The sequence below is a fragment of the Urocampus carinirostris genome, chromosome 11 (assembly GCF_059441175.1).
Source record: "Urocampus carinirostris isolate Australia breed hairy pipefish chromosome 11, RoL_Ucar_1.0, whole genome shotgun sequence".
Taxonomy (NCBI): domain Eukaryota; kingdom Metazoa; phylum Chordata; class Actinopteri; order Syngnathiformes; family Syngnathidae; genus Urocampus; species Urocampus carinirostris.
In genome coordinates, this window is record NC_142359.1 from 7,086,762 (window position 1) to 7,109,568 (window position 22,807).

General features: G+C 39.3%; 1 protein-coding gene across 3 annotated transcripts in view; it reads left to right on the forward strand.

Moving 5' to 3' along the window:
- Positions 1 to 757: 757 nt before the first annotated feature.
- The window catches only part of chchd3a (coiled-coil-helix-coiled-coil-helix domain containing 3a), a 60,323-nt gene continuing 38,273 nt past the window's right edge, over positions 758 to 22,807 (forward strand). The window contains exons 1-5 of one of the 3 annotated variants that reach the window (XM_088348402.1): positions 758 to 1,003; positions 1,656 to 1,805; positions 2,142 to 2,211; positions 9,853 to 9,946; positions 18,513 to 18,693. In XM_088348402.1, coding sequence (XP_088204528.1) covers positions 926 to 1,003; positions 1,656 to 1,805; positions 2,142 to 2,211; positions 9,853 to 9,946; positions 18,513 to 18,693 — 573 coding nt within the window. In that variant the 5' untranslated portion in view covers positions 758 to 925. The remainder of the gene's footprint in view (positions 1,004 to 1,655; positions 1,806 to 2,141; positions 2,212 to 9,852; positions 9,947 to 18,512; positions 18,694 to 22,807) is intronic. The other 2 variants (XM_088348401.1, XM_088348403.1) reach the window with 2 other exon arrangements.

Below are 22,807 nucleotides of genomic sequence, written 5' to 3' on the forward strand. Positions count from 1 at the left end.
TAGAGAAAAACTAAAAATGGGTTAGAAATAAAACATTGCAATAAAATGCACAATAAATCAACAATATACTCGAGATGAAGTGTTTTACCAATAATGTTGAATGAATGAATATTGACAAAATTGCTTTTTGAAAAATTCTAATATTTAGTAAAGCTGTGTTTCATGAGGGCAGCACAGTGGCGCAGTGGTTAGCGTGTGTGTGGCACAGTTTCAAGGTCATGAGATCAAAACTCCTGTGTGGAGTTTGCATGTTCTCCCCGTGCTTGCGTGGGTTACCTCTAGGCACTCCGGTTTCCTCCCACATTCCAAAAACATGCATGTCGGGTTAATTGGCCGGTTCATATTGTCCCTAGGTGAGAAAGAGTGAGTCAACGGTTGAATGTCTTTGTGTGCCCCGCGACTGGCTGGCAACCAGTTCAGGGTGTCCCCTGCCCACCGCCTAAGGATGGCTGGGATGGACTCCAGCATCCCCGCGACCCTACTGAGGATAAGCGGTGCAGATAATGGACGGATGGATGTGTTTCATGATTGAATTGCCATAGAATACCTCAAATATTGACAGTACACAAATCCATTAAGTCACATTAATTTGCAAAATCCATAATGGTAAATATGTTCCCGTATTTTTAACACCCATATATGCAAATGTGTCATTAAATATAAGTTATAAATATTGAATCTCATTCGTCTCGTCCTGGTTCTTTAAGATTTCCGCCCCAATATTGTCAGAACAACCAATAGAAATTCTCAATGCTGGGATCCTAGCGAATCACGTCTGACTTCTTTACCAACACATGTTTGGAGAAGTCGGAACTACAGTGTGTGGTTATGTGACAACTCCGAATGCTAAATAACTCTGTTAAAAGTCACCACAGTATTGGTGTTTGGATATTTTATTATTCATTTTTCTGTCCTTAGTGTAAAAATGGGAGCAAATAACACCCGCCGCGTGTCCTTTGAGTCGGACGAGAACGAGAACGTTACAGTGGTGAAGGGCATAAGGGTGAGTTGACGGCACATATTTGCAGTTATAGTGTTGCACTATGAGACACATGTCAATAAAGTGATCTTTGAATGTCAGTGTTATGTTTTTTCCATTCGATTTACAAGTATTGGTTCGTGTTTTGCTTCATTATTTTAGGCAGACGCTGTCAAACAAGTAACTGCAAGAAAACTCGAAATAAATCCAACCCCGTTAATTTTTTCTTACAAATCAAATCTTCATTATTGTTTTTTTCTCTTCTAAAATACATCAAAAGTGACTTTCGAATGTGTGTTTTAGGTTAATTCTAGAGCAACGGTTAGATACCATGTGCATATATCTGTTGAATGTATGAATGAAAAGGGCTCCCGTCTTATCAATTAAATATGTGTGATCAAAGAAACACACACTTTTATACAAATAATCAAAATTCAATAGAGCTTCTATAAACTTTTGTAATTGCGTGAGTTGCTGAAGTGAGTTTGAGTGCGTGGCTAAATTTAGGCGCGCTGTTTTAAGTCAATTACATAAGCCTATAGAACCGGGGAGGGCTCTCCTAGAAACGTGAAACCCCTTTCAATGCATTGTTTTTCTGAGTTAAGTTAGATGTTTGGGGGTTTCTCAGCTTGAAAAAAATAACAAAAACAAATCAGTTTTGGACATTTTTTTGCAGCTCTCTGAGAACGTCATCAACCGAATGAGAGAACCTTCAACGGCCCCTCCTCTGCATCCTGTTCCTCCACCTCCTCCATTTGTTCCTACGTTTCCTTCGCCACCTACCACTGTGGCACCCCCTGCCCCTTCACCTACTCAACCTGAGCAGGTAGAAGCACCCACCCTCATTGACATGTTGGTGCCCTCTGCACCTACAGTTGGGCCTCCTTTTAAATCAATCCCTTCACCTGCTCCTCCTTCTACTGTTGAGTCTGTCACAAGACATTTACCTTCTCCTTCCGAATCTAATGCTTCGATTCCTTTACCTGTTAAAGTAGATGCTTTAACTACGCAAACTGAACCTTACTCCTCTCCTGCTTTACTGCCCCATGGCTCTGATAACCTGTGCTCTCTTCCTGTATCTGAACCTGCAAGTGTCCTGCCAACACCTCCACATTCTCAAGTGACCTCTCCTTTTACCCATCCTCCTCCTCCTCTTCAACAGGTGATACAGTCGGAATCTCCTGCTCCTGTTCCTGGAGGACCATCAGTTCCTCCTTCTGTCTCACCAGCAAGTGAGTGTGTCTGGCATATATACCGTAAAGAATCGGACTATAAGGCACACCTGATTATAAGCCACACCCGGTAAATTTCTAAATAATAAAAAAATATAAACGTTTTGTAGGTACATAAGCCGCACCTGATCATAAGCCGCATGGTCCAACAATGAAACATTAGATATTTCCCCCAAAATACGGTAGGTACACAGAAAGAGTTTTAATAATATACGGTACCATAACCCATTAACGTTCCGACGGCCCACTGGTGGGCCGCTGAACTTTTGAAAAACAAATATGTGTCTGTATGATGTCACCAGTCACTGAAATATGTCATGCCGCATATCATTGGAAAGCTTAAACTCTTGGGATCAAAGATTTACCATTTCAAAATATACTCATCGGAGGAACATCACAATCGGTCTGAAACAAGATACCCGAAAACTATAAAGCTGTCGGGACTCACCAGTACATACCCTGGCTGCGAAAAGGCCTTCACCGCATCAAGAACAGAAGAATTCTTTATATATTTATAAGATCTCATCCCTCTCTTAACTGTATACCATTTTTTTCTTATTTTCTTCACATCTTCATAGAACTCCGTAAGACACGATTGGTTAGCGCCCATAAAAGACGATCGGCGGCAAGTCGTTTTTCAATCTGTGAACCAAGGGAGAATTTAAGGATGCTGTGAATGCACATTTATCCCAAATATCTACAGCTGCGTTTTTCATCTAGGCTCTGCAAATGTGTAACGATTAAGCCAAATGGTGCCAGCTAGAATAGATTAAGCTGCGCTTGTTCAGTCAGCCTGGATTTCTTTATTTTTCTTTTGTTTAATGCCCCCTTGGAGTGCTAAAACTATTTCTTGATGGGGTAAACTGATAGTGATGCCATTTTGAATGCTTTGTGGATAGAATATTTTATACCAGTCTCCCTGTTCTGGCTTTGATGCCACTGTAGCGTCTGCCAGACAGCTCAGTTTGAAATGCAACCTTTAAAACTGGATTTTTGAGAACAATTTATTGTTTGTGGACAAAACTTTGTGTTTTTCTTTCTCTGAGTTGGACAGAAAAACCAATGAAAACCTAATACATGCATTATAAAAGCAAATCTCTTAAAAAAAAAAAAAAAAAAAAGGAAATCTCTGACTCATTTCATAATATGTAGGAGATGGCAGGCCTCCTCGTCAAAGTTAATTAGAGGTACTACGAGGTTGAAGTGTCCGGGGATTAATTTTATGTGTGGCTACCTTTTGAATTTTAATCATGTTTACTTTAAGTCACCTCGTGCCTTTTGTCTTCAACTTCATAATTAGTCTCCATTCTTCAGGTACATTGTCATCCTCTGATTGCTAATAAAATGATAAATTAGTTACCCATGTCTTGATCATAAATGAGTAGCTCATTACTGCTCATCACAGTGGCCTTTTTGCTGTCATTCCATTCATATGTCCACAGTATGACGACTACTGATGCTACCAATGTGTAATCTGTAATCTTTGGCTAGTAAAAGTAAAGTTTTGTGCTATTTGATGCCGAGAAGATTCGAATATCGCTCATTACTTTCGCCGAGACAGGCATGTGGGCGCAGAGTGGGCGGAAGGATCGCTGATAGGGTAGTGGGAAGGCAGGCCTCCCGCGTTCTTTATTGTGCAAAATCAGTGTGCTAATTAAAAAAGGCTAAGTTTTGCCACGCCACAGTGACTCTAATGATTAAAACGACACCTCTGCAGTTTGGCACAATGGGCCAGAAGGTTGCAGTAAAGGGAAATGCGTATCTTCAATATGTTTGGGGTGGGTGATACTGGGAACTTTGGTATTAATATTTTCTGAGTAAATACAGGGAGATATTGATCGCTACTGACCTGATATTGATATTTTTGCTTGGACATGTCATCATTATTGAGTAATTGAAATTAAGTCAATTCATAATTTTGTATAAATGAGGCACAATGGTTTTATGCACTTAAATTATCAGATAGCTACATTATTAAACTTAAAAGTAAGAAAAAATGGAAATATTTCTATTACAATTGTTTCGGAACAAAAATCAAAAGAGTCAAACCAAAATACAAATACTGTATAACAATGTCAACAAGATATCTTTTGAACCTTCCCCATTTGCACAATATTGTAAAAATCCAGCAATGCAGATTAAATACTTATTGTCTCTCATTGCCTCTGTTACCATAGTGAGAAAGGCTTTACAGGTTTTTGTTGAGGAACAATTACATGTTTACATTCTGGTCACAGCTCATTACGCTCTTCTTTTCATGTGCTTATGTCAATTTGTGGTTTTGCCAGGATAGCAAACCACTTAACAGCACAAATTCCCGCTTTCATTGTCCTTTATTATAGTTGAAAAAAAATCCACATGCTGCGCCTACTATTTGATTGTCATTTTTAGCTTCTGGTCGGGCTTGGCGCATAGATTTAGCTCTCCTGCATGGCAGGCACTATGCAGCAGCAGGCAGTGTAGGGAGAGGTGCTAAAAGTGTGCCTATTAGTTTCGACTCCGGGATAAACTTAAGAGTGGGAGAAGGAGAGAATTAAATGTAAATGGTCTGCATTTATTCAAATCACTAAAGAACTCCCAAAGCGCTTTACAATGTGCTTCACACTTACCCATTCAAACACACACACCGATAGCTGCGTCTGTGATGCAAAGGAACTACCTGCTTATCAAGGGCATTAGGGATTCAGTGTCTTGCCCAAGGACACTTTGATATATGACAAGGAAGAGCCGGGAATCGAACCCAAGACAAGCGCTCTACCTCCTGAGATAATTTTGCACATTTTATTGCGCTATCTACATAGGGAAGTGGCACTTTGGGGAAATTGGAAGAGCCAAGTATCGATCCGATCCAAGTACTTGCTTAGTACAGATAACATCGGTATTTTCATTGATCTGCTTACCCCTACAATACATTTTAGATTTGCCCGTCTTTGGCATCAGATTTCATCCAAGCCACTCAACCATTTGTTGAGCGCATTATAATTAATCTCAGACAATTGAATTTGCTCAGTTATATCGAGTCCTTTTTTTTGTTGATGTTTCCCTCAGCAACTATCCAGTTAAAACACCCCTTCTATTGTTTGCGCTAATTGCTTTTCAGATTCCGAACGATAAATGCAACAATAGCACTCTGTGTTTCGGGAAACACGCTTAACATATTTCGTGAGCAAAAAAAACATGTTTTTTTCACAGCACAATAGTGGATTTTCATCAAAAGGTTTACTCTCTTTTTGACACACACATATTCTGAAAAGAAAATTACCGAGGTTTTAAGACACCAATCGACACCGTAGATAATAAAGTTAAATAATACAATACACTCTATCAAGGTTGAAGGATGTTCCTGAGATAGCACAATTAAAAAAATAGAAAACAATTCGTATTAAGCCACACATGTTTTATTTTCACATGCCTCATTCCATCTCAAAAAAGGATTTACTGTGCCGACATCATGTATTTCTAAAATTGAGCAAAAAAGATGCCAACTTAAAAATTAATTATTGGTTTGAACTTAAGCGTTTATATCTGGGATGCAGTATCACGTTTTCCCCCCCAACGATTGCTGATAAAATCCTGCCTTTGGGGCCTGATACCATTAACCGACACCTTTTTTTTAATATCATGCAATAGTTAAAAAAAAGGGGAAAAAACAGAAGCAATATCCTATTATTTTTATTTTCCTGTATTAATTTTTGTTTACAATTACAATAGCATACAGCTTTGGTATCCTGTCTCCAAAGAGTAGTGTTGGACACTAGAGCTTGAATTAATCAATTTGTCAATCGTTTTTGTGTGCCAATAATTATAATGACTTTAATGGGAAGGTAATGTTTCTATAATCACAGAAACGGCCCATGAATATGACTACGGTGTTTAAATTATGTGAAAATATGTCGCTTCTAATCAATATACAAGTGCTCCAAAACAAATGAAAACAAATCATTTTGAGGTATGTCGAGGAAACTATATCGGTCAAACAGAATGTTTGGCCAATATTGGCCGGTAAGCTCAATCAATGCGAGGCATGAGAAGCAAATTCATGGCAGGGATGATTCAACTTTAAAATATGTGAACTACACTTCATAGAGATTTTAGAAAAGTAACAGATTCTGTCGCGTCAAGACACTCCTTTGCAGACTTTACTGGGAAGCTCCCAAACTTTATCAACAAGTGCAGCCAAGCAGTCAATTATTCTTATTTTTGGCGTTCGCACACAAACAGCAGAAACTCGATCACCCCAATAAACATTCTATACAATATGATAGCAAATCACTTAAGTTGTAATAACAACAGCACTGCACACATCCTACCTCATGCGACTAGTGATGAGCGAACACGACCAAGTTGTGGTACTACTCTATGGAAAATCTAAATATATTAAAATGAAGAGCAGAAATGTTTGCAAGTAGTGTCGGCAGATAGAATATATATATTAGTTGCTGGCCGATAACTGTGAATTGGTGTTTAAAAATGGCTCAAAGCTCCAAAAGGTGGATTCAACTGATTATATCTTTGCTCATTGGAGAAAATAACCAAAATGTTCAGACGCTGCCCTACTTACAAACGAGATATGTTCCGGACGATCGTTCATAAGTTGAATTTGTTCGTAAGTTGCTTCAGTGCTATATTTGGTATGTTTAAGGTTTATATCAGTATGTTTAAGGCTTGTATAAGTAACCTTTATTGTTTTGTACTAAAAAATAAACATTTAGTAAAATAATATGCTCAATAAAGATAAATAAAGTGAGGTTTAACTTAGTTTTGGAAGATCCGCTTCAAGAGGTCCTCCTCCATGATAGAACTTGGCCGAAAAAAAGCAATGCAACCATTTTCTTTTAGCAAACAAATTCAAAATCCGACTGTCTCACTCTTTCCTTTATTGCTCTGGCGCACCCTGGTGGCCGTTAGAAAAATTGGCCGCATTGTCGCACAAGCTGCAGGGACTGAACTGCATTTGAACTTATCTTGCAGTATTTACAAAAAAATCAGTTATGTGGGCAAATTATTTTAATCTTCTAAAAATGTTACTTAAATGATAAATATAAGCATGGTTTTGGACAAGTAAATTGCCTAAAACCCAGGTTGGGGGGGGGGGGGTTTGTGGCGGTGGGGGGGGGCTCCGCCCTGGTTTATTCCTGGACGGTGGCTATTTCAGCTGAAAATGAAAATCTCCATTCTGATCCCTGAAATAAGCACTACACTCGTTAAAAGATGCATGAAATTCGAATGTACAGCAACGTACGGATATTTTTCGACATTCCGAAAAAATGTTTGTGTTGATCGTTTTTCGTAACTCGAATGTTCATATGTGGCGGAGCATCTGACCCTTTTTAAAGCCATGAAAACAAAACACAATGTCACATCGGTAATGAGCTGGCCTTCAAACACCTTCAATAAAATTAAGAAACATGCCAAAACCAAACTTTTGTGGTCAGAAAATCTAGACCATTCTTCCATTTCCAGGGAGTTAAAGAATTTAAAAGTCTTAAAGGTCGGTCGCATTGTTTAAGGTGTCCTTAAAAATTTGTAAGTTGAATATTTTATCTCTTAAGTATGTGATACAATGCCTTACCAACTCCGTTCAAAGAACCCTTATAATCTTTTTTCCATGGGCCTGTCTGCTTTCATCTAACTTTAAGCTAAGCTGTTCAGGCTGCAAAATGGGGGGAGTGGGAGGGGTTTTGGAGAGTGACATCGTGCTCATCCTTGCATTTTTTTAAATTAATTTGTTAGGCGTAGCATGAAAATGATGATAATAAGAAAAGTCTAGTTTCAAGTACAGTCCAAACACCAATTCGAACCCCAAAGAGGATGAAAAAAATAAAGGTTTATTTGAGCGCATCTAAGAAATGTGCATTCATACACGCACAACACACGGAGCTTGACACCGGCTGCAATGATGACACAAGCCAGAAGATGGAGTAAGAGAGTAAGAAGTTCCAAATTCCGTACAGCATCTCTGATGTAAAAAAGAAAAGCTTCAAAAGACTCAGACACAAATCATACTTGTGCAAAAAATAAAGACATTTTTCAGCAGCTTCTCTATCCGTGCACGTTGCTGTAAATATGCTTGCGTCCCACGCTCAAGTGAGGAAATACACACTGCATTGGTTCTAATAGCCTGCCCCAACCATGTTCTGTCAACTAATGAATTGTACTACTTTTTTACTATGACTCTCCTCATCTCACAGAAGCCTGAGCTGTCAGTTATGATGAGTCAGAATGAAATGACACCTGCATTACCCAGGCTCGAAGTTGTTATATTTATATATTTACTTCTCTTTCTCTGTTTTTTTTTTTTTTTTGTTGAAGCCGTGCTGTGATCTGAGGATGGTTTAAGATGCTAGGCAACTCCACCGAGGAATCGTGATGAAGTGATAATGTTACAGATTAGGATTTTCATGCAGGTCTCAGGGTTAATGAAAGCCCTGATGAGAAACTCAATTTGCCACCTTCTATTTTCTCCACCTACAATAGTTGGGTAACTATCCCCCCAACCAACACTTCTGCTTCTCAACTAAGTTTACCTTCAGGCCCTGTGATTTGAAAAATATTTTATTTATAATATATACCGCAATATTAGGCACACCATATTGTAAGGTGCTCGCCCCAAAATTTGTATTTTGTTGAATATTTTTTGTACATTAGGTGCACTGGCGTTAAGGCACATGAAATTGAGACCACATTCCGCGCTACCATGTATATTTGTTTACTGTATAACCGTTGTACTCTTTGTACGATTACAGTGCAATAATTGATCAGCCGATAAGTCTTGCTGGCCAAAATGGCAAATATTCGGTCGCGGCGTTAAGAGCGCCGATATTTAACCACTAGTCTAACTGTGATACAGATGACACAAGAAAAGGCATTCAATTTGATCTTTTTATCACACGAGCTTTTAAATTCATAAAAGAACATACAAGAACAAATATGTGTGTCTCAGTATGTGTTAAACAAACACCCAAAAAACTGGCATTGTCAGTCTATCTCCAATTCGTTACTTGATTGACTAACAGAGCAACCAGTAAGATGAAGACTGATTTTTCAAATGAAAATTGTGCGTCATATCTTTTCCTACCATAGGATTCTTTAAATATAGTGGTTCCTAACTGGGACGGGACCCAAAACATGCTTTAAAAATTGGGGACTAATATTGGCATTTTTCATTTTAAAGGAAATAGTCTTTATGCAAGAATGTGTGAGTGTATTCCACTGTTTCACCAGATGATAGCTTCTGAAAAATAGGGATTATCCCATTTAAGTAATTCAATATAAGTGCAATCAACATACACGGACATACATACACGCATATAGTTTTCTCGGGCACCAAGGCACTTGCATCTTCAGAGCACGTTTTGGCCTGGTCACTGGCAGCCATCTTTACTTTCATGCCTTATTACCTGCCGATATAAAGCACTTAGGACACAATAGGGGCCCTCGTTTGATGTCCTTGACATGAATTTACTGTTGCTCGAAAAAATTGGTGAGATGTGAACACGGAAAACAACCGAATCTGCGTTTTGGGAGTAATTACATCTGTGAGGATTTAGGAAATGTACGAGGTATTTGCCTGTGTACTCAACACAAATTGTACACTATTATCACTGATGTTCAAAATTTTTTTTCTTTGTCCCTGCTCAGTTGATGAAGAAGCCCTGAAGAAAAGAATCAGTGATGAGATGCGCGAAGACTTGGAAAAGCAGCGGCTCAAGGCAGAAGAAGACTTGCAGGCTTGGTGAGAAGCAAATAAATAAATGCAAAATTATTAATAATTATTAATTAATTTATGTTTGTGATGTGGGTGAATGAACAAAATATAAGAAACTCTTTTTTATGAAATGAAATAATATGAAATGATCTGCATTTATATAGTGCTTTTCAAGTCAATGAAGACTTCACACTTACCCATTCACACACCAATAGCGCCCGTGCAGCCATGCAAGGCGCCAACCTGCTTATCGGGGGCATTAGAGATTCAGTGTCTTACCCAAGGACACTTCGACATACAACACGGAGGAGCTGGGAATTGAACCTGCAATCTCTTGATCCCAAGATGAGCGCGCTACCTCCTGAGCTAATGTCACCCCTATGTCGTATAATAACGACATCCGTAACAGTTAATGGCTTCCATGTGGCTCTTTTCCATGTTTTACTCCATTAGCAATCAGAATCTCATCTTCCTAAACCAACCGTATTTCCAAACCGCCTCTCTTCCGTTGCGTACAGCTCTTTACAGACTTCTCAGGATCAAATTAGCATAGCTGTAAAAGGGTAGTGGTGCTAAACCTTAGGCAATTTCCTGGATGTATTTTGGGTCATCCATTAAGCCCTATGAAGACGGAAATGCACAAAATGTATTCACCACATAGGCCTAGGAACAATCAGGTGCACTGCGGTCTTGCAAGAACGCTCAGAAATAGTTGCAACCCCTCCCTACTCTAGCTTAATAGACCTGGATACTGTCCAGCGGACCCTGGTCAATAGACTGCTGTGATTAGTGGCTAAACACACACAAAAACACAAGGTCTCTTGATTTGGGAGGAGGTTGTGTTAGATTATTGATTAACCTCCATCTATAGACTCCTTCGAGATAAAAGCAAAGGTGATTGTTTTTCTTTTTCACAGTTTTGGTCTTATTTTACTTGTAACTGCTTCCTGCAGTTCATTTATTGATGTCCATTCCAAGAAGTAAGAACCTCACACTTAATGGACATCATTGCAGCTTTCAAGCCCCTCTTGTGAGATGGCAATGGAAAATACAGCCATAAGCAAGCAATTATAGGGTGCACTTGTGTGTTTGCGTGGGATTTTTTTTGTTTGATAATCGACTTTCAGCCACTAGGGCTATGAACTAATAATATGTAGCTGATTTGTTGAAACCGTGTGTAGGTGGTTCTTTATGTATTTTGTAGTTCAGTGTTAGTTGACAGAACAGAAAACAATGGAAATGTAATGATCTATATTCATATTTACATTTTGGTGATGCAAATTCAAATGGGAGGACACTTTCAAAAATATATGTAGTAGAGGTACTGACCCATGTATGAAGTGCAAGTAGCTACTTTGTAATGGTTAAGTTTCTTGTCCCGCATATTATATGTTAAATCTGGGCACTCACTCACATCACCTCTTTACCATTTAAAAAAAAACTCAGAAAAAACTTAACATTTACTGTGAGCCCAGACACAATACGATTCAATGTTTGTGTTGCTTTAAGGCATTACTTGAAAAATCAAACAACAACCTAGCTTGCATTTGATAAAGATACTGCGAGCGCAACACTTTCATATCTCCAGACCACTATCGACTTCCTCTTAGGTCTGCATAGATGAGACAGCTTCCCAAATGAAATTTCAATTCAGTGAAATGTAACTGCAACGTACATGGGTTTTTATCATGGTGCAAAAAGAATAGCAAAACATTTATCTCCAATCCCCTGGCACCAGATTTGATCCTATTAGCAGGATAAAGTAAATTTAAAAGCAAAGTTTTTAGTCTTTATTTATCATGCAGAGGTTTTAAGCCATAAATGAACCCCTGAGATCTGTATTTTGCAAGGTGTTAGAGCAAAGAGGTGACACTTTCAAGACAAATCAATTTAGTTGTGGCCTTCAACTAATTGTTTTCAAGGAACCATAACAGCAGGGTGAAGATTTGCCTGTGATGCAATAAAGCAGAACACTTCCAAAAAGAGAATAGAACAAGACTACTTTAAACTGCTAATTGGTCGATTGTCAATATTTCAACCGGACATACACGGTTGTCCATAATAAGATTATTGAATGAGTTTTCAAAAGAAGTAATCCGACCAGATTGTCATGATTACTGGTTTTGATTGGCTCCCTGTCACTATTTGAACTCAGTTCTGTCAATCCCCTGGGGTCAGTCCGTCTGCGAACCTCAGTGTATACTAGGCAAGCCTTTTTCGACCCTGATTCCCACCTGTTCCGTTTTTGCTCCCGTCTGTCTCCGGCTACGACCCGTTTTGATCCTGACCACTTCTGCTCTCCCGTCCCGACTTTCGACCCGTTTTTGATCCCGACAATGTCTGCTCTACCATCCCGGCTTACGACCCGTTTCTGACCCCAACCACGTTATGTTCTCCTGTCCCGGCTATCGGCCTGTTTTTCTGTCCCCAACACCACCATCGCTCGCTACGGAAGATCCACTTCCGTGTTTGGATCACAATCCAAGTACGAGAGCAACTTGCTTCCCGCGCCTAGCGATCACCGGACCGTGGACGCAGCCCTTCCTCTTTCCTTTAATACAATGTAACGCAATTGGGTCCGGTTTCGTCCTGGTCCTGACATAGATATGATGCGTTTTGCCTCTAAAGCAAACTGGTTCAGACACCACATTATTTAAGAAGGCTTATTAATTACAGTTATGCTTTTATAATTGTGGCTTGATCATCAGAATACAAAAGCAGCTTTTACATTGTAACATGTCTAAACTAATCTGCATAATTCATTTCCCATGCGTAATGTTTTTTAACCGCCTTCTATAATCAGGTGTCTTATGTTTATCTGCGAGCGCATACGTGGAGAGAGCGCATTGGGGTCATCAAATATTTATGGCCAGCATTCAGCGACATTATTCCCAACATCAATATTACATAGGCGGGTAAATGCCTTTGTTTCGGTTTTGTCGCACTTCATCCCGCCTCGTTGTTGCACTGTGTTGAGATACATCTCGTGTGGAACACTTGTGGACAGTAAGCTTTCATGTTTGGGAGGACAACAGGCCTATACTGGAATGGAAAGTGGAACATAAGAAAGCAAAAGGTTGTTCAGAGGAATTTATTACATTAAAAAGTAAGCTATAGTAAAAATTTACAATCATATTAAATCTCATGTGGATGCTATTTTTTGGACTTACACTTTCTATATGATAATAAGATAAAGTTAACTACTTGATAAGAGGTTAACTAAATTAATTGATTGTCAGACATCTCCTTTAAGTTGTGGTGATCAGTTTGAATTAGTGGTCTGGTAGTCGGTCGACTAATGTTCCGTTTTCACACAGAGAAAGTAAATTTAGGATGAGATCTTAGCCATAAAAAAAGTCTGAAAAGGGTTTAATAGTTCCATAGTTCACAAAAATCAACTGCATAAACTGGAGGAGAAATCTTTCCCCAAAATCCAGGGTGATGGGTTGAGACATGGTTGGTTATTGGTAAAAGAAAATCACACTAATCTTCCCCTCTGAACTTTCTTTGCTTCATTTTTTATAATTTTCTCATTTGGAGCCATTTTCAACCCATTAGTCCCTTGTCTGTCACATAATCAGGAATACAGTATTTCTATTTTTAGTGATTGTACTCAGGTTGTCAAACAATTAGCTTAAACAATTTGAACTTATGGGCAGCACGGCGGAGCAGTGGTTAGCGCGTGTGCGACACAGTTCTGAGGTCTTGTGATCGAAGCTTCCTGTGTGGAGTTTGCATGTTCTCCACGTGCTTGCGTGGGTTTCCTCCGGGTATTCCGGTTTCCTCCCACATTCCAAAAACATGCATGTCAGGTTAATTGGCCGGTCCAAATTGTCCGTAGGTGTGAATGAGCGAGTGAGTTGTCTGTCTCTGTGTTCCCTGCGACTGGCTGGCAGCCAGTTCAGGGTGTCCCCTGCCCACTGCCCGAAGATAGCTGGGATGGGCTCCAGCACCCCCACGACCCCACTGAGGATAAGTGGTGCAGATAATGGATGGATGGAAAATTTTAACTTTTCTCCAAACTATCTCACCAATCACAATTCCCTGAGACCAGGCGCCATGGCAGGATCACCAAACTGCATGATCTCTTGTTAGGTGTTAACCCTACTTGAGTGTTTACATACATAACTCAGCATGCTTTTAAGCCACCGGAACACGCCGTGCCAAACAAGCTGTTCACTTGGAATATACATGCCTAATTGAATCCCTGGATAATCAAAGAAAAGAAAATGTCACCACTCCATTTTGCACGCTTCCAGTCCATAGACAAACCTCATCGATATCCTCCAAAATCATTCCATTACACAGCGGACAGTTATTTTCAGCCACCCCCTCCTATACAGTATTTCCTCGATTTAAGCATCGTATTTTTCCGTCCACTCTTCCCCACCTGGTGTCAATCCTGTACAGCCAAATGAAAAATGTGTCCAATATCCCCGGGAGACTGCAATAATGGTTGGAAGGCAATAGAGGCAAGGCAGACAGATAGCATCCAGCTACAGATAGTGGTCTTTGCTTGGCTTTGCACTTGTGAGGAAGTCTACAGAAGAGCATTTATTTTTCTAAACTTTATTTTAAATGTACATATGTTATTTCTAACCTTCTGTTTCCATTTGCCTCAGTGTTGTGCAAATGGCAAGTTACCCAAAAGCAAACTTATGATTGGAATAAGTGAATTTGTAAAATAAACATTACCTACATTTTCCAAGAGTTTTTACGCTCTTTAGTGTTTTTTGAAACGTATTGAAAAATAACTTTTTCTCAAAAATGTACCGAACAATTTTTTCCATGATAAGCCATATTATTGCCCAGTCCGATGGCGAATGTCAAATGTCAAGACAAGCAGTCATATTTTGTTGAAAACTTTATTGAACCATAACACTTACACCTAAAATGTTTCAATATGCCAACAAAAAACACAAGCACAGTGCTTAGCAAAACAATTGCCCCTCTAGCAAAACTGCATTTGCTGCTCTCTTTCTGTGAATCTCAGTATTATGCGCAACTCTAAACTTAAAAGAGGCGTCATACCGTAGTTTCCACTATGCAGCACAAGTTGTGATCAAAAAGGCACCAATATATCATTGAAAATATGAAGAAGACTGAATACAAACTTGTATAACTCTAGATACTGGTTTATTGGACCAATCAGCAATGCTTAATCTTTCAGTATGGGCAAGGCGAAGAACAGAAAAACAGGCGCCTTCCCTCTGCACTTAAGCCATAATTATTAAACAACATTCTTGCAAGTAATTTTGATATTGTTACTAAATATAGAGTGTAGGTCGCTTGAGTATGAAGTGAACTGCTTGCATTCAATGCTTTGCGATAGCGGTCAGCAATATTTTCAACTAATCAATTATTGCGCTAACACGGTAATATAATACCATAGTACCTCGCATAAAACGTACACCCAAACCTTGTTAGTTTTCGGTAAAAATAATGCGCGTTATACACGAATAAATGCCGTACTTTATCTAATGCTCCTTTTGTCTCCATTTTTTTCGCTCAGCAATTTTTTCAGTAAACCTCTCAGTTGCTAGCTATGGAGTAAATGGTTAAGGTAAAGCAAAAAAAAATTAAATCAAACTTTTGTCTTCTGAGCGTGTGCAGCCGTCTGTTAGTGTTTGTGTGACTGAGTGGGAGTCCAAGCTCCGTGATGGATGGAGCATGCTGACATGTGCAACCCAGCAAACTGCAGGAGTGGACATGGCTTGCCTCTCTCCATCTCTCTCGAAGTCCTCACTCCATCTTTGCCTGGCTTCCTCCAGGGCCAAACATGTCAAGAAGTCCAGTATTCACTTATTCCTGTTCCCCCTGTCGCTCTTTTGGTGTGTCCCCCACACACCCTGTTTTTCACTGCACTCCGGCATTTCATCAGGTTGATGGGTACACGGCGGAGTAAATGGACTGACTGAAATAAGTGTCATTGTCTTGCAAAGACGGTAGTTTGTAATTATCAGCTTTCCAACTAGATTCACACATATTGCCTGTAAATTGCACGACAAGGCCAAAAATATTTTGTCATCATATACTGGACTGTCTCAGAAAATTAGAATATTGTGATAAAGTTCTTTATTTTCTGTAATGCAATTAAAAAAACAAAAATGTCATACATTCTGGATTCATTACACATCAACTGAACTATTTCAAGCCTTTTATTATTTGAATATTGCTGATTTTGGCTTACAGCTGAAAAAAACTCAAAAATCCTATCTCAAAATATTAGAATACTTCCTCAGACCAAGTAAAAAAAATAATTCTATAACAGCAAAACTAAATCAAACATTTGAAAATGTCCATTGATGCACTCAGTACTTGGTTGGGAATCCTTTTGCACGGATTACTGCATCAATCCGGCGTGGCATGGAGGCAATCAGCCTGTGGCATTGCTGAGGTGTTATTGATGCCCAGGATGCTTCGATAGCGGCCTTCAGCTCATTTGCATTTGTAGGTCTGGTGTCTTTCATCTTCTTCTTAACTATACCCCACAAATTCTCGATGGGGTTCAGGTCAGGGGAATTAGCAGGCCAATCAAGGACAGTGATGTCATGGTCAGTGCACCAGTTACTGGTGGTTTTGGCACTGTGGGCAGGTGCCAGATCATGCTGGAAAATGAAATACTCATCTCCATAGAGCTTTTCAGCAGATGGAAGCATGTAGTGCTCTAAAATCTCTTGGTACACAGTTGCATTTACTCTGGACTTGATGAAAAAAAAAAATTCTGGCCCCCTAAAAAGCCTTAAAGTACAATACTTTGGAATTCATAACTTTTTAGGAAACTAGTTCTAAACACAAATGAATGCTACTCTTTTAATAAACTTCTTTTGACCAAATTAACTGTATAGCTGGAAGACGAACAGACCTGTTCGTAACAAGCTATCCGAGCTGCCCCATAGACAGCAGGGAGAAGTAGGTTAATTCAGCGGGTGTCACATCCTCGCCTAGGAAGGTAAATAAATTAGAATGTTATCAAGCTGTTTTTTAAACTGATAGCAAAGACCCATTTTCATTACAGTGTTGAAAATACACCTGGTAATAACAACTAGGAAGTGTTTTTGTTGATAACGTAGGGAAAGGCAGAACATGTTTTAAATACTAAACCATTTTTTGTTGGTCCTTAAACCCACGCTTGTTAAACTTATTCTTTTTACATCCCTCCAAAAAAAATCACACTTTAATCTCTGGCAATTTATGTTACTGGGTTTTAAAGAGTACACCTAGTTCCGGGTACATTGGTAAAATCTGCAAACTTCACACCACAACCCTATTCTTTCCAGTTTTAAGGTTCATTATATTAGTTTGCATGCAAGGAATAGTCTGTTTCAGATCTGAATTCGTATTTTAGACCAATCAAAATAATCAGTTTACATCACTAGTGCCAAGAGTTGACCCCCAGATAAACCGTGTTCGGGAAAAACTTGATTGGAAAGGGCGTAGCACCAGTGAAGTCATGGTCAATGGTCTTCATTTCTACATCGAAGTATTTACGGTCAAGAAAATATGACTCACTGCCATCAATAAAGTATCATACTTGTTTGCTCCTCGCTCCATAGTTGTGCTTTTTGGCTGTGTACAATATTAAAGAAAAGAAGAAGAAATCAAGCTTGCGCATCATGAATCGGACAAGCCAAATGAGTCTACATGTACAAAAATTTCACTTCTAAAAGGAGTAACTCAACCATCACCCCCTTTTAAACTCTTAGTGGCCTGAATGAGAGAAGATTTGGAGTCATGTGTGTGTTTACGTTGCTCTATGAAACAAGAATATTGGCATTGTTCTTATGTAAGTCCTGCAACTCCTTATATGGTAATGTCTTGATATACATTTTGAACTTATTTCTTGCACCTGTTACGTTTAAAACTGAGTTGAATAACTTCGTGGGAATAGAAACAAACATAAGTGTGACATTGATTTACGAAAGTTAAAAAACCTGTTGTTTGTGGAATGAATTAAGGAGATTGAGTCAGTATTCAATTGCCTATACTCCAATCTCTCAGAATTTGACTACAATTTCATTGTATTTCTAGCAAGGATTTCTATTCAGTTCGTCATAATTTGCCCCGGTGGCTGCTTTGTCTATTCCATGTTTATTTTACTTTACAACTTGATTTGGAGCAGAGGAGACTGCTCAAAGGGTTTCAGGGACGTTCCTCTTATTCTCTAATCAAGCGGGCTGTTGCTGCACAGGGATTGTGTTGCTAGGTAACTACGAGAGCTCAACGACTTGGGTTCAAATAGTGGTCTTGCGCCTTTTCGGCACTTAACGCTGCTGTGGAAGTAACAGCTCTTTCCAGTTCTTAAATAATATTGAATAGCGCAATTAAGTGTAAATGATTTGGCGATTTGGCGACAATACAAATTCAAGGAAATCAGCTCACGGACTATTTTATTGCAAGGGCATGTGCAGAAACTGGGAAGTCTGACAGATCCTGAAAATCACTATCAGCATTTGTTTCAAAATTGCATTTGTGAAATTTATAAAAATAATTGTGGGGACTTTCTGGAAGCCTCTCATAATGCTTGAATAGTTTGCCTACAGAAGCCCCCGTAAAGGATGTAAAAAAAAGTCATTGTATTACTCGTCCACAGGCTAGAGGTCGAGAAGTCCCGAGCATCGGCCCAAGCTCAGGCCGAGGCCAAGCATCACGTAGAAGACGAGGTGTCCCGCATCCTATCTGCAGAGCGTGCCCTGGCCCAAGAGAGCGTTGAGCAAGCTGTCATCAGAGAACGCATTGTTGCAGAAGATGAGAAGCGCCGAATAGAGATTTATGTGAGTACAGTATATATATCTTATACTAGCAGCACGGCGGCGCAGTGGTTAGTGCGTGTGCGGCACAGTTCTGAGGTCACGAGATCAAACGTCCTGTGTGGAGTTTGCCTGTTCTCCCCGTGCTTGCGTGGGTTTCCTACGGGCACTCCGGTTTCCTCCCACATTCCAAAAAAAACATGCATTTCAGTTTAATTGGCCGGTCTAAATTGTCCCTAGCTCTGAATGAGCGAGTGAGTTGTCTCTCTGTGCCCTGCGACTGGCTGCCAACCAGTTCAGGGTGTCCCCTGCCCACTGCCCGAAGATAGCTGGGATGGGCTCCAGCATACCCGCGACCCTACTGAGGATAAGCGGTTCAGATAATGGATGGATGTATCTCATACGCTTTACCTTTTGAAAACTTTATACATTAAATGAGTTCCTCTTTATACATACGCAAGACTCTTCAAGATTGCCACTTGCACCTCCTACAGTATGTTACTTATGCGGTCCATGTCTAGAAACCTGCATTCAGGACATAATGCAAATTTCCACAGATATTAATTAAAGGTCCTGTTCTTAATTGGAAACTTTATAACTCTCTGCTGCCATCTCCTGGCTTAAAGTCATGATTGCAGCCGCAGTTAGCTCATTCATCAAGTACATAGGGATCAGAATTTTCCACGGATCCGCGGATTTCCGCTGTTTTTGAACCCCAAAGGTCATTCCCGTAAATCGTCTAAATTCGATGAGAAAATATTTTGGGGGGGTGAGGTATGATACGTGACTGTTTCATCACCCCAAGTTAGCAGTTAGAGATCGCGAGAAAAATCGGCAAAAAGAAGCGCAGCGCATTAGATCTATAACACACAACAAATAGATCGACTCCTACCATTGGTCGATAGGTTCGCTGATAACCAATCAGCGGAGCTTTTGTTCAGAGCATTGGCTTTCTCAAACATGGCGCTCCTTCCGGTCTTTTCAAACGGTGAAATGAGTGTTTGAAAAAGTAAATATGAAAGTACTAAGAAAAGAAGACGAGGCTTTTGTCTCCGAGATTGATAAAGGAATCAAGAATAAATTTAAGTGGTCATGGCTGGAGAAGACTGTCACAGACTGACATGTATTTTCTTTAAGCATGTTCAGTTTGTGCATTCTATTTTCAAATTAATGATGAATGGTTATTAATGTATATATTTTCATATATATTGTTGATTAGTAGCTAAATACAAGGTCCATCTTCATCATCAAAACACAACAACAATGGTGATGGTTGTAACATTGTAATCCCCCAATTGTTTTAAACATCTTAAAACTGAAAAAAATACATGGTTTCTGTTTTGTTGGATTTAATTCATTCTAGTGCAATTTTCACATAGCAAATAAGATAAATGCCGTTGGCTTCGGGTGGGTTTGCCCCCTTGAGCCCCCCACCGGGCTCCGCCCTGGACCTGGCCGGGGCCTGCGGCCCCTGGACCCTGGCTATTTCAGCTGAAAATGAAAATCTCCATTCTGATCCCTGAGTACCTGATTTCCATTTTTTCATTGATACTCTTCATAGATATTTTCCTGGGATATTTGTCTCTTCCCTTCGGTATGTACATTTTGTGCTCAGTTGTGTTATTTTCCCATTTTTAATTTTTAACCTGTGCTGTTGGTTCTTCAACTTTTTTTCAAACAAAATGATTATCTCACCTTGAGTTTTATTAAAATTCTGCATGTGGTGTCCCCAAGAGAAAATTTAAGGACATCTGATTCAGCACACCCTTCCAAAGTTACTGTCCATCTGTAAGTTGGCTTTCAATAATGCCTTCTATTTACTGCGCTGTTTCTTTCGCCACTGCAGCGCATCTGTTCAATAGTCTATGAGAAAGAGTCCTAATCTCAGGCCACCTCCATTCATTTTTTAAATTTTGTGTTTGCAAGTTATCCAGGCCTTCCTACTGACTAATGCTCCATCAGTTGGCGTGTGAGCATTATTCTGTCAGTGATATAGAGCGGGTCAATATGACAATATTTGATTGCTAAGGACTTTAATGAGATTGGTACCTTAAAAAACTATCATTAATTTATGAAGTTAATTCTATTCAGCAAGCATTTGTTCTAACATTTATTTACTTTTTGGGGGGATCCGTTTTTGTGCCTTTCATGTTGTTTAATCTTAGAATGGAGCATATCTGTGAGACAGAGGGTCTGTATGATGCGCATGCCCACGCCTCTGGAAGCTTGCTGCCGGGTAATGGAATCTGGAAGTCCACATATTGGCATAGCCTATGGTTTGCTGAATAGCTAGATGCGTGTATCTGGAGAGTTAGATCTGTCTTTCATCATGGTGGAACAATGTTAGATGAATATATACTGAGTGCAGAATATTTATTATGGGCTACAAAAAGCTTGACTAGGTGCAAAATACTAAGTTAGCTATAGATACAATGCATTCTTCTTGTTATTATTAATATTATCAAGTGTGATGCTGTGAGATAAGCACTAAGGATATAAAAGGCTCCTTCCTGATAGATTGATGGCAGTGTGATAAAGTGCCAATTGTAGCGTAGAATTACAGGTCATTTGTTAAACTTCAAATGTTTACATTTCATATGATTTTGCAAGTTTGCACTGGAGCTACGATTGGCTGGGTATCAGTCAAAGGGTTCCAATGGCTACTGACTAATGTCAACTGGGATGGGCTCCAGCACCCTCAGGACTCGAGTAAAGATGAGCAGTTCAGGGAATGAATGATTGTTTGCACTGTTCAAATTAAAACCAGTTTAGAAAGATAAATTGGCTTGAATGCGGCATTTTCTTCTTAGATTGTAACATGAAAGTAAATATTCAAAAATAAGCCACTTAGTTCAAAAAAGGTTCAGAAAAATAAACATGATGAAATATAATCCTTTTATGTAATAAATTGTGACATATTTTTTGCCACATTGTCCACCGCTAATTTCACAGATAACTTATTTTGGATTTTATCTACAATGGCTCAAGACTTGCTCACTGAAAGTTATTGTCTCTAGAGTGTTAACTAATATTCTTTCATTGTCTTTCTCTTTTTATACCCACCAGGTATTGTTACACTTTCATCATTTATTTTTTTTCCCCTTATCATTTGATCCTGTAAACATTCTCTCAAGCACATTTTATTCAAGGATTTTGCACATTTTTGACGAGAAAGCATTTCTGTGTCTCTCAGGAAAGACTTGTAAATCTTGTTTCTTTTAAGGGTGGTTCAATATTTAATCAGGTGTTTTTATTGCACATGTGAACGTATTTTCGTGTGTTTTTAATTGAATGTGAATTGACCTGAGGCCTGTTCTTCACATTCACTGCCGCAGAAAACATTTGTCATTGACGCTTGTCGCTGTTGACGGTGTTATTGATTAATCCCCCTGACCACCAAACTCATTAAAACCCAGGTCACGGCATGCCCAGCAACCTCAAGCATTTTTCTCTTCGACTTCATGCACAATAAGAGTTGTGATGTAAACAGTTATTCTACCCCATGCTCACCATAACCTCTGCAGTCGCAGCCCAGGCCATTACAATTGTAGGCATGCCGGAGTTTTCAAACTACGTATCGGATTTGAACTCAGATCAATGATTTAGGATCTAATTGCACCTGATTTCTACCGTGCAGGTTCGGTTGCTAGAAAATACATTTATGGAGAATATTACCTACAAAAAGAACTAAAAATGTTTTTTGCAGCTAGAAATGGACTTGTTTAATGGGCTTGACACACGGAAGGTGACGAACCATAGCAAATGTGAAACCTTGTTGCCCCTCAGTTTAAACTTAACACACAGTGGAGGACTGTGACTGCAGCAATATACATAACCATCGTTTGTCTATGGCGTAGACTGATATAATTGGTAAATAGATTGGATCTAGTCCTAGTACAGAAACTTCAAAACAAAATTATTTTACGAGATTTTATTGTGAAGATTCGGAGTTGATTGCTGGAGTTGAACTGTATTTGTTACATTACTGGAAACTGATGTTGAGTAACCATGGCTATGTTTTGACATGTTTCCTGGCTGAGGAGAAAATGGGGTGGCTATCAGCCTTGCTGGTCACTATTCTCCTCAGGCGCCTCACGCCGGCCAGCTAACATTTTATAACGATTTTTTAATCAAAAAT